The following is a 12,619-nucleotide window of genomic DNA, read 5'->3' on the forward strand; positions in this document are numbered from 1 at the left end:
TCTCAAGAGTCTCCTCCAGCACCATAATTCAAAAGCATCAATTCTTCTTTATGGTCCAGCTCTCACTTCCATACATCACTACTGGGAAAACCATAGCTTTAACTATACGGACCTTTGTCGCCAAGGTGATGTCTCTGCTTTTTAAGATGCTGTCTAGGTTTGCCATTGCTTTTCTCCCAAGAAGCAGTAATGCCTATAATGAGTTAAACTACTTGTACTGAGCTAGATGTAGGCATGTGAGAAGGCAGAGATCGCCATTCTGACTAGTTTTCACCAGAATCAGTGCTGGTTCTGTTCTGCTACACTTCAGTTTCTGCCAAATAGTATGTTATTTGTCTCACTCCCTGCTATTTAATGTAAGTTATGTTACTTACATAACTTGTAATGGAAATGTCAAACCAATATATAAAAAAGTCATTAATTACAGTACTTCTCATTTGCTGACTGAAACAAGCAACTACAAAGTGAACAGATACCGATTGCTTTCGCTTGACTAGTTTCTGTTCCTGACCACAGTGAACAAAAGAACCGTAGCAATTTCTGCTTCCTTTCCCATTTTTGACGGAATTCTCTGTAACCCATCCTGGGACTGCATGGTGAAGAGTAGACTCAAAGAACATAAGAGGAGCTTGCTGGATCAGGCCAATGGCTCACCTGGTCCACTGTTCTCACAGTGGCCAACCAGATTCCTGTGGGAAACCCGCAAGCAGGATTTGATCACAAAAACACTTTTCCTCAAAGGCTCTCTTAGCTAGGGCTTGGTTGCTGATGGCCAACTTGGAACTTAGTATTACATGCCCCCCAATTTTATTATAAAATAAAATTTCATTAGCCAATATGACAAGACCTATCGTCATAGGGATCTACTGTAGCTGCCAGAAAAGATGGCGGCTTGTGTGCTTTTTTAATATGACACTGCAGGACACTGTTTATTTTTCCTCTGACTAGCCTTGCTTTTTAAGTCTTTAACACTTTTCCTTCCTGTGGTTTCCAGCAACTGGTATTCAGAAGTATTTCTGCTTCTGAACCTGGTGGTATAGTCGTCATGACTAGTAGCCACTGATAGCCCTCTCCGCCATTAACTTGTCCAATTCTGTTTCAAAGCCATCCAATTGCTGCCCATCACTGCCTCCTGTGGCAGTGTGTCCCATAGATTAACCAAGAGCTGCGTGAAATATCAATGCAGATAAATGAGTTAAGTGAGAAGTGTGGGGCCATTGGTTTTTTCTGCCTCAATATTTCTGTTTCTCTGTGTGGGTGAGGAATGGAGGTGAATAATGAGATCAGAGAAGAGGGACCTGTGTCTGTTGATCTGGCCCTGAAGGCAAAGGGCAAGTGGGCAGGGGAACCAGGGCTGACAATCTCTCTCTGGGTTGCACACATCCCCCTTTCCCAGGCCACCTGTAGGAAGCTTATGCCTTGTTCGGACCACTTCAAGCAGTCAGCAACAATGGGGAAATGGGGAGACCTTAACTTAATATTGGAAAAACGAGAAACGGAGAGAAAAAGTAGCTGGTTTGCTTTTGGCTTTCCAGTTGCTAAGAATCCTTTTGCAATTTGATGCTCATGTGTTCAGGTTTCCTGTTTTAGTCGTGTGTTTGTGTGTGTGTGTGTGTGTGTGTGTGTGTGTGTTTGTGTTTTGGCAGGCAAATGCCTGCAGCCTGAAGGTTTGCTATGCTTGGAATGTGCCTTGAGTTGACACCCCCTCAATTCCACTTCGTTCTTCTGATGCCATTCCTACCTGGTCCTAGGTGCTAAGACATACCTGCAAGGACTTTTGCATTTTTCTCACCCACTTTCTTATTTCATCAAGGAGCAGGCGGGGTATCACCAAGAGCTGCAGTACTGAAATGGGGGTTTCTTTAAAACTCTCATGGTAGAAAATTCTGGCAACTGTCTCTACAGCTGTTCGTTGTTAGTGAATCAAGCACTCAATGGGAAATCCATTTTCTCCTGTTTCTTTGGAGCTAATCTTGGCATGTGCTTGCTGACATCTGAAGATGCTGATAAGCTGGGCCTTTCCCCACAAAGGCTTTCTGTTGTCATGTTTTTGTTCTCAAATGGGACGGAGATATCTAGAAGCAGTCAATTATTAACCAGATTGTCTTTGTGAATGCTTTTCTACCTGGACTAGGTAGGTTGACTGACATTGCAAAATCCTATGTGTGTCTACTCAGAGTCAGAAGTCAGCCCCATTGAATTCAGTCGGGCTTACTCACACAAGATTGCAGGCAAACTGGTGTCAACAGAATAAGACAAAAATTCTTGGATATGAAGCTTGAAAACAGAATGGAAGTGCGATCGATGTTATTGTACAGGTATCTCCCCACCTACGGGTGATCAGCATGCACACTCCTTCTGATGTGCACAATGTTTTCGGCACCAAAACGGGGTGGGGCAGGGACGGAATGGGGTGGGGTGGGTTCCAGTGCAGCAGCTGAGAACAGAAACCCCACATAAGTGGGGATTCCCCTGAATTTCATTCATTGTTCTGCACATTGTATGTGTGAGAGAGTGGAGGAGGAGGGAGGGAGGGGGAGAAGATGGCCATGCTAAGTTCAGAAGGCCAAGATCTCCCACAGAGCAAACAAGTGAAGGGATTCTGCGGAGCTTTCTTGATGAATGAAATCCACAACGGGCGGAAATTGTCCAACTGTTTCTTCTGTTCAGCTACACTACTTTGTGTCAGCTGAGGACTGCAGATGAAATTGTCCATAGAGTTGCAAGTATAATTGAGCGAATCTGTCATTTGGGGTTTCTCTCGGTTTCTTGTTTTTCCAACCTTAAGTTCAGATCGCCACATTTCCACAGCATGTTTGCGTTTTTTTTTTTTAATTCCCCATGAAAATTCATCTGAACTGAGCTGAAGATTGGAAGAGCAAAAAACAGAGAGAAACCAACATTGACAGATTTGTCTGCCCCTGGGTGCACCTGAGGGGAACCTGGGCAGGCAGTCACAATTTTTAAGGGTGCAAGAAAAGAGAGAGAGAGAGAGAGAGAGTATATACTGTGTGTGTGTGTGTGTGTGTGTGTGTGTGTGTGTGTGTATGGCACCAATTAAAGAAAAAGGGGGTGTCTACTGCAATGAGAATGTGTGCTTTTAACATCACATGCTCTCATTTTTTATATATGCATATCTTGCTAGAGTCACTAACCCACAGCCTTAATGTTCCATGTTTGTAAAATAGATACTTTTTAGGGTTGTCAAATCTTCACTAAACTTCAGTGAGGTATACACAAAACAAAAGAGCAAAGATGGCAAAGTCTTTTGCAAAGTGCTTGTACATGAGACCTCCGGGTATAGGGTGGTATAAAAATTCAATTAATAATAATAATAATAATAATAATAATAATAATAATAGTGCTGGTAAGCAGTTTCTAGTGCAGAAGGGTGAGTAATTTGTCTCGAAGAGCCTCCAGGATTCTTTGGCAAAAGAACCTGCTTGCTGCTCCACCCATGCCCTGGCACAACAGAGGGAGGCCCAGGGTGTCCTTCCAGTAAATAAACAGGTCATTTGACCCCATCCAAGAATGGCTAAGCCACAGTGTTTAATGAAAAAGAAAACCAATCTCGGCCAAATGGATACTAGTACCATCTGTTCTCTTGAATGGCTCCACACTACATCTGCCTTCCATTAGTAGTTCATGTTGATGTCCTTACTCAGAGTTTAATGTGGGCTCGCATTCACCAGTGCCTCTGACCAAGTGCAGAGAGAGAGAGTGTGTGTGCTCACCCTTTACATATATATCCTGCCTTTCCTCCCAGAAGCTCATGGCAGTGTAGTGGTTATAGTGCCAGACTAGGACTGTTTTACAGTCAAAAACATTCTAAAAGCAATTACAATTAAAAACACACTTCCATCCAGTGATCTTGAGGTTGCCAGGAGCAGTATTCTTCAGCCACCAAATGCCTCGGTCAACTGGAATGTTTTCATATTCCTCTTGAAAGTTAATAAAGGTGGAGACAGGCACACCACACCAAGGAGGGTGTTCCACAACCAGGGAACCACCATTGAAAAGGCCCTGTTTTTATTATTATGATTTGTTGATTTTTCTTTTCCCCCCTCTGATTTTAATCTCAATAAAGAATTTTAAAAAATCCCCAAATGTAGGGGAGTTCTTCCAGCTCCTTAGAAATAAAATCCACTAATACCATAGGCTTAAATGTCAAGTAGAAGTGGGGTGAACAATAAGATTGTGGTAGTCATTTTCTGGTTGTTAGCATGAATGGCTGCATATTTTTAATGGGTGTGATAACAAGTTAGGTTCAGGAAATAGGAATAACCAGGAACAATAATGCCCTATTTGTAATGAGGTAAGATATTTTTTTAAAAAAACCCTCATATTTTACATCTACAATATCATTCCATAGTGGATGAGGTCCTGGGTGTTTCCCCACTGCAACTTTGAACTACTATTATCAAACCGGTTTAACTTTCATCATAGCCAAGTAATTGCAGGAACAATAATTATGTGCAGAGTCTAAGGCTCTCACACCCGCAACAAAAGCTGCAATCTCCAGAGTTCTTGCAGAGTATGGTGTGGTAATGGTGGAAATTCAGCTTTGCTTCCATTTAAATTAGAAACTAACTAATTTGCACTTCTTGAACCATTATGCAAAACACAGTGCTATTTTGAAATTCACACACCTCTGAATTTTGTAATGCAGTCCTCCAAGCAAGAACGTATCCAAAATGCACATATTAGGGAAGAATGTCCATAAAAGTGTATGCATTCATGAAAGGAACATGGAAAAATGCATTATATTAGGGAAAGCTGCTTGCAAAAATGTTTTATTATGAATGCATAGAATTCATAGAATTCTTTACAAAAATGTAAAGAACTGTAAATGTAAAGAAATGTAGAGAACTGAATTTAAGATTGGAAAAATGAGAAACTGAGAGAAACAGAAAAAGCATGCCAGCTTAAAAAGGAAAAGAAAAAAGTATCTCCCTAGCAAATGTAAGAATAACAATAAAAATAAAAATAAAAGCTACATTGGTTGTGGTGCAGAGTTGATTTTAAGGCACCTTCCCCCCACAGCACGACAGCATTCATGCATGGAATAAATCACGTGAGAGAATCGGTGCCAAACTTGCTTTGGTGCGATGGATGGTGATGTGATGGGAAACCGGAAGGGGAATGGAGTACTCTGAAAAAACATGCATGGCTGACTGGAGCCCTGGACAAGAGCATGTCATGTCACACTGCAACATTTAGCTGCAAGACCCACTTGTGTAAATCAGTTTGGCACGTGCAGCTTCTCAGCGGAGCTGCCATGAAGCGTTTTGTTTCTCCAGCCTTCTGCTGACCAGCGTCCAGTGGTATCATTTTGCCTGCCTGGCAGGGTCTGAAAAGCAAACTGAATGGTTATTGTCCCTTCCACAATACTGTTCATTTTCTGTTGGTATATGAAGCCTGGCAGGAATGGCGGGCCTTAGTTGGTCGAGCAGAGCTACAGTGACAGACACCAAGCTTGAAGTTTAATACAATCGGAATGAATGTGAAGCCTGCGGTAGGCCAAAACTAACCAGAAAAAGTGCATTTGCCCCCACTTGTAAGCTTGTGTGAATTGATTTCTTGTGACCCAATGTAGTAGCATTTTTCCTGAGTCTGTAACACCTTATAGTACTGGATGAGTTTCTGGTGCTGATGATAATACTCAGGGCCCCTCCAGAAGGGCTTTTTACTATGTATTCATGATGATTTGCGCTCATGATGTTATTGGGGTAGTTATATGTGCTTCTGCTTTCAAATGCTGTTTACCCCTGCAAAAGTTTTAGGGCAGACACACTGCTTTGTTTTCAGTCAGTGCCTGTCCCAGTAACTCCCTGCTGAAATCCTGTAGCTTCTTGCACCGAAAATGTTCTTGTTTATTTTCTTGCACTATAGTGCAAGTGTTTCCTTCCAGTAACACTGGGGAGGCATCACAGATCAATGAATCAAGCAGGATGATGAATGGACAGCTCAGAATAAATCCACTGCTAATGTACTATTTTTGCATCAATAACATGTTGCAGAATGCACCTGCAAAAACGAAATAAAAAATGCCAAACAAACTAATCTGGAAAGGCCCTTATCCTATCTTTCTATATATGGGGTGGGTGGGTTTCAAAGCAATTCAAACATTCATAATCTTGATGACTTTATTATTACGGTAGCCACATTTCTCAGATGTGGGTCTGAGAGACAATAGCTTGCCTAGAGCTACCTTGTGAGTTTGTGGCCAAGGTGAGAATTGAACTGGGATTTTCCCAGTTCTTAGGTTCAGCTCATGCGATTCACAAAATGTGTTCGTTGTGATGGCTCTGTTGTGAGCGCAAGATCAGTTGATCGTAGCACATGATAGTTTTCTGCAGTAGCCAATTACTAGTAGCAAACCCATCCTTTGAGTGCAAAACCTTATACCGTCATACCTTGGTTCTCAAACAGAATGCATTCTGGGAGTCCGTTCAACTCCCGGAACCATTCAAAAACCAAGACGCGGCTTCCGATTGGCTGCAGGAGCATCCTGCAGCCAATCGGAAGCCGCGGAAGCCACGCTGGACGTTCGGCTTCCGAAAAGCATTTGAAAACCAGAACATTCACTTCTGGGTTTTGATCATTTGGGAGACGACTTGTTTGGGAGCCAACGTGTTTGGGGTCCAAGGTATGACTGTGTACCTCAAATATCACCATCCATGCACAATTGGGTGGCAGTAAAAAGAGCCCTCAAACAGGGAGGTGGGAAGACCAAAACAACCACCCCCCGGTCCCCACTTTCACAGGGGGAGAATATTTGGGAAATAGTGGTGGTGCTGATTTTGACCATGCCTTGACAATTGGAGGACAATGAATGCTGATGAATTTTCGTGGGGTCATTTTCACCCTAATTTTGCAAACTGAAGTGGAAACGTGGGGAACTGAATGGAAGAAGGTTGGGAGAAAATGAGAGAAATCGAAATTGACGAATTTACCCATTCCTATCATATGCAAGCAAAGGCTGCATTCTGTTTCTTAAGGAATCATTTAGGAAAATGGGGGAGGGAGGGGGTTGGTTGTGGTTGTGTGCTTCAGTTTTTACAAGCCTAGGAATGCTGCTGGCATAGTTCTTCCAGTGCACAAGCCTCTCATTAGACATTGCTCCTTGTTCAGGATCTCTGGTTGTTCCTGTCCGGATGCTGCGCTGCTCTCTTGTTTCCTGTCCAAAACTGTCAGTCAGAGCAGCCGTGAGTCACCCTTCAAGAGGATGCTTGGCTATGAGAGAGAACAAGCTTGGCAAGTCAAGAGGCAATTGCTTAGTAGGAACAGTGCTGTATAAGCAGGAGGGAGGTTTCACCAAAGGGTTCTGTCAAGTGCCAGGCTTTCATCACTCCAGCACAGTGATTCCCAAACTATCTGCCACGAGGGAACAGCTATTATGTTATGAGAAATAAATGAAATAACCAAAGATTTCCATGAGTCCAAATCACTCATTCACTGTCTGCAGAGGTGGTTGCCTGTTATGTCCCTGTATGCTCTTATCAGGGAGTCATGCAGAGGGCTAGTCCCGCTTTTGCATATTTTAACCCTTTGCAATGTCAGCAGGGATACTACTTCTAATTTGGATTTGGGGGTGGCTGGGTAGGCAGGCAGGAATGAATGCGCCTCAAGTTTCAGAACTATAAGAAACAGTACTCTAATCCAGAAGACTTTGCAAACAAGGGTGACTTAGTTTTCAGAAGAATCCCACTGAGTTCTATGGGGGAAGCCTCAATGGACTGAAATTTGAGACAAGTGAGAGAGGGAAGAGCTTCTGCTTCCTGAAGGAGGCAAATTAGGGATGATAGGTGGCTTAGCCTCGCCTCTGTCTAACCCTGTTAGGATCTCTGATCTGTAGTAACTCCCATGCTGATTTACTGACCATCTCAGAGTATGGTTCATGGGGTTCAAAAGGTCATTGGCTCTGCTCCATTTTGGTTCTGTCTTCACACGAACCACTGTTTTGAACTTTCCTCTACTTGGTGGACCCAAAAAGGTAGTTTCTGTAAGCCTGAAGTTTGGCCAGATCAGCTCTACATATAATCATCACAATAAATAAGAATTGATGATAAACTGCTGGAGAATCACAGTGCCTGCTGTGGCTGCAGAGACTTGTAACTTGTAACTGCTGCCTCCCATGTTGTTTTTGCTGTGTTTGCAGCACCAAAGTGACCTCTCCGGGGCTCAGGTCTGGGCAGTCTGTATGGAAGTCCTGCACTGCCCATATAACAAGACCCTCCTCTCAGCCTTGCTGATGTGGTCCAAAGGAAAACAGAGCAATACGTTTGGCACCAGCTTGGCAGCAGGAGTTGCCAGAAGGAAGTGTACACTCATAAATAAGGACATATATAGCCTGTGAGAGCCTCTGGCAGTCAGTTTAGGCAGTACAGAGCTAGATGGGCTAGTGGTCTAACTCCATAGGCGCCAACTCCTAGCGGCTGAGGTTCCCTTCGGCCCCCCAATAAAATATTTGAATGGTTCAGGCCCTCTCCAAAGTTGATGGGCATTGCCGTTCAAATGGTGTGCATGCATTGTGTCATGTGATTGATTATATGTGGGGTGGGGCTTACCAGCCCCCCCCCATATTTCTAGTTGGCACCCCTATAAAGGCTGCTTCCTGAAGGCAACAGCAGTTGGCTCTGTGGCTTGACACCATCTTGGATTTGCCTCAACAGTTTGCTATTTTGCCCCAACTCTGCCAAACCGGAGCCAGTATCACTTCGCGCAAAAGGGGGATGTTCCGACTCCACTGCTCTCAAGCAAAGATTGCATGACTAGGTTTCAATGTAGGAAACTTGATGGGGAATGTTCAAGGTTGAGTGGCATTGGGTTGAAGACAGTAATCTCTCCTGGGTGCCCAGAGGCCTTCATGGGTGGAGCAATCAACCACAACCTGCTAGACTGCAGAGACACCCATCTGAATTGCCAAATGCTTCCTCTCTTGTACAAAGCATCATCGATGGCCAGTTGCCAACTTTTGTCTATGGGCAGCTCCTGTGGCTCTTACAGCAGCATGACATGAATGAATTAAACTTTCGCCAACACTTAATTTCCCACTAGGGATATGTTTCACAGCCTGTCCAGTTGCTGTTTAAAAGCACAGAAATAGGACTGGTAAAAAGAAATTGGCAAGTGTTACACTGACATGGAGGGACCCAGGTGGCACTGTGGGTTAAACCACTGAGCCTAGGGCTTGCTGATCAGAAGGTCGGCGGTTTGAATCCCTGTGACGGGGTGAGCTCCCGTTGCTTGGTCCCAGCTCCTGCCAACCTAGCAGTTCTAAAGCACGTCAAAATGCAAGTAGATAAATAGGAACCGCTACAGCGGGAAGGTAAACGGCGTTTTCATGTGCTGCTCTGGTTCGCCACATGACCTGGAAGCTATACGTCAGCTCCCTCGGCCAATAATGCGAGATGAGCGCGCAACCCCAGAGTCGGTCACGACTGGACCTAATGGTCAGGGGTCCCTTTACCTTTACCTTACACTGACATGGCTTTGATCTTTAGCTTTGGGCAAGTCACGATCTACTAGCCTTGATTCCCCCCCCCCAAAGCATTAAAATGGTGCGACCTCACAGGTTTGGGTGAAGATAAAGGTTGTCAAAGCATTTTGCAAATTAAAAATTAGACTAGCTATGAAAGCAAAGTGCTTTATAAACATTTATCTTCACCAGAAAAAAATCCTTCAAACACTACACTGAAGTAGTCTACTGTTCTTTTGATTTTACTGACTAGTTCAGTCAACTGCTGTTTTTGTAGTGTTTATTTTGTAAGATGTTAGGGCAGGCATCCCCAAACTGTGGCCCTCCAGATGTTTTGGCCTACAACTCCCATTATCCCTAGTTAACAGGACCAGTGATTGGGGAAGATGGGAATTGTAGTCCAAGACATCTGGAGGGCCGAAGTTTGGGGGTGCCTGTGTTAGGGGCTGAGTGCTTCCTGGAATCCCCTCCTCCTCTTATTCCAAAAATTGTGGCCAACTGGCTGCAGTTATTTGGTGGTGAATTAAAAGCACTTTGCATATGCACTGGGGAACTCGTGCTCCTTGTATCTTATATCCCTGAGTGAGCTCCTGGCTGGCTGTGATCTGCTGTTTTATCCTTCTTGAAATCTCTCTTTCCCTCTTCGCAGCATATCCAGCAAGGAGTTGTCTGAGCTGATTGAGAAGTTGCAGAAAAATGCTGACCAGGTGGAAAAGAACATTGTGGAAGCAGACTCTAAGATGCAAAATGTGAGTTTATTTTATTTCAGCATTCTTATACTGTATACACTTTTCATTTTTTTTTAAAAAAATGACCTTAACATGGTTTTTACATAGAAATGAACCATATTAATAATGGTGCAGCAATAAAATTGCTAGCACATTTGCAAAGCTAAGCAGGGTCTGGTGTGGTTTCAAATAGGTTGGGGCTGAGTGTTGAGATTCCTGGACTAGATGACCTTCAGGATCCCTTCCAACTCTTAAGATTCTATGAATCAAACACAAGAAAACTTAGATAAAAATACAATTAAAAACTAGCAATAAAACACAGAACCAGAGCTGAAAAAAGTAACAAACAAAATGTGGCTTCTGAACATTTGGGGGGACCAAATAAGGTGATATCCACACCTTATATTTAAAACACATCTAAAGCAAATGGTGTCCACCAGAGAATCTGTAGTTTGTTAAGGATACTGGGAATTCTCTAACACAGCGTTCTCAAAACCTGTACAAAACTATGTTTTCTAGGCTTCCTTTTGGGTGAAACATCAATTCAGACCAGTTTAAATGTAAATACAGCCTAAGGTGACAAATGTCCATCTCTAATTATACAATTCAGATTGCAACATAGGCTTAGTTCCTGCTTTCTAACCTAGCAACAGTTATTGTTTTGCAGGACTCGACCTACCATTAGGCAGTGGAGGCATTTGTCCCTTAGCGCTGCCCCATCGACCTTTGTCTGCCTTCAGCCAGCCCCATCTGCCTGCCTTCTTACATCCAAACAGTTTGGAGTTGGGACTTGGCATTGGCTATCAGCTCCCTCCTCCTCTTCAGTCTCAGTGTTCCCTAGTAGAACTAAGCAGGGAGGAAGAGGTTGGGGGACAAAACTAGAATGAGTTGGCTCTGCCTGCCATTGGCTCTGGCTCCACAGACCATTGGACTTCCTGCTTTCCATCCTACGGGTCCCAATGGGCACCAGCCATGAGCCAGCAGCCTCTGGCGGCTGATCTGTGTTGTGTGGTGGCAGCTCCTCACCTCACCTGGCTACTCCTTTTGAGTCAATAGCCATTCTCCTCTGCCAGAGCTCTGCTGTAATAGTCTCCTGGCCTGATGTATGGTGAAGAATGATGTCATATAATCGTAGAGTTAGAAGGGACCCCAGGGACCATCTAGTCCAACCCACTGCAATGCAGGAATCTCAACTAAAGCACCCCTGAAAGATGGCCACCCAACCTCTGCTTAAAAACCTCCAAAGAAAGAGAGTCCACTGCCTTCAAAGGGAGCCCCTTCCATTGTTGAACAGCTCTTGCCGTCAGAAAGTTCTTCCTGACGTTTAGTTGGAATCTCCTTTCTTGTAACTTGAAGCCACTGGTTCGGGTCCTACGTGTTGAAGAAACATTCAATTGCCAGTCTGGTCAGCCTCTGTACCTAGAAGGAGGGAGGTGCCATTTTGTCTTTTGCTGTAGACAACAAAATGTCTTGGGACAACTCTACTGCTTCGTTAGGAGTCCCACTCTCCTAACGTTCTAACCCTACAGCTCTATTGATTCTGTTTCTATTTTAACACAATGAAAATCAGGCCAGAGCTGTGAGTGAAGAACAGAAGTGGGATGGATCTGTTTAGAGAGTGATCCCTGGATCAGTTCTTCTTCCCTGTAGGTTTGGGGGTTGGGAAGAGGACCCGAGATGCTTCTTTTTGCGCTGTGTTGATTCTGCTGTTTATATAAGCCTGCTCTCCCTTTCCAAACGCTCTCTCAGGACCTGCACAAGCTTAAGGCCGGTCAACCTGCTGAGTACCAAGACCTCACGGCAGATAAGCTAATAGAATCCGATAAGCTCCTCTATGTCCTGGATGGGGATGCTGCCATCGCTCGTCATATGAAACACCCACAGGGAGATATGATCACGGAAGAGTGAGTCTGGGGAAGCCAGTAGGGCAGGGGTGGGGGAACGGATCTGGGCAGAGTGCTAGATCCAGAGTTGGGCCCTCCTTTTGTGCACTATTTTGACAAATGGGTGGGGCCACCCACCCACTGGCAGGTGATTAAAAGTTCAAGCCAAGGGAGCAGGCAGAGCTACAGTGCTAATATCAGAAATAAGCCTCTGCCTGCTCTATGACTGTAAAAGGCAGCAACAGAGGCTTAGCTTGATAGTAAAGTTGTACTCCTACAGTGCTAAGATCAGAGATAAGCTACTGCCTGCCGCCTTGTAAAGACCAGGCAGAGGCTCACCTCCAGTCTCGGTGCTAAGCACCACAGCACTAAGATGAAATATAAGCTTAGCTAACACCTAGGTTGGAGATAACAGATCTCCACACCTAATATCATATTACATCAGTTGACTGACAGGTGGGTCTAGTTTGCCCCAATGGCCTTGAAGGCCAAATTTAGAGGCCTAATGTACTCAATTAAGCCCATGG

At 44.2% G+C, this 12,619-nt stretch overlaps 1 protein-coding gene across 2 annotated transcripts in view; it reads left to right on the forward strand.

The window, feature by feature from the left end:
- Window positions 1-12,619, forward strand: part of PPL (periplakin) — a 49,445-nt gene that overhangs the window by 11,638 nt on the left and 25,188 nt on the right. For both annotated transcript variants that reach the window (XM_035130852.2, XM_035130854.2), the window contains exons 2-3: window positions 10,131-10,230; window positions 11,959-12,113. In XM_035130852.2, the coding sequence (XP_034986743.1) occupies window positions 10,131-10,230; window positions 11,959-12,113 (255 nt within the window). The remainder of the gene's footprint in view (window positions 1-10,130; window positions 10,231-11,958; window positions 12,114-12,619) is intronic.

Source organism: Zootoca vivipara, chromosome 14 (genome assembly GCF_963506605.1).
Source record: "Zootoca vivipara chromosome 14, rZooViv1.1, whole genome shotgun sequence".
Lineage (NCBI taxonomy): Eukaryota > Metazoa > Chordata > Lepidosauria > Squamata > Lacertidae > Zootoca > Zootoca vivipara.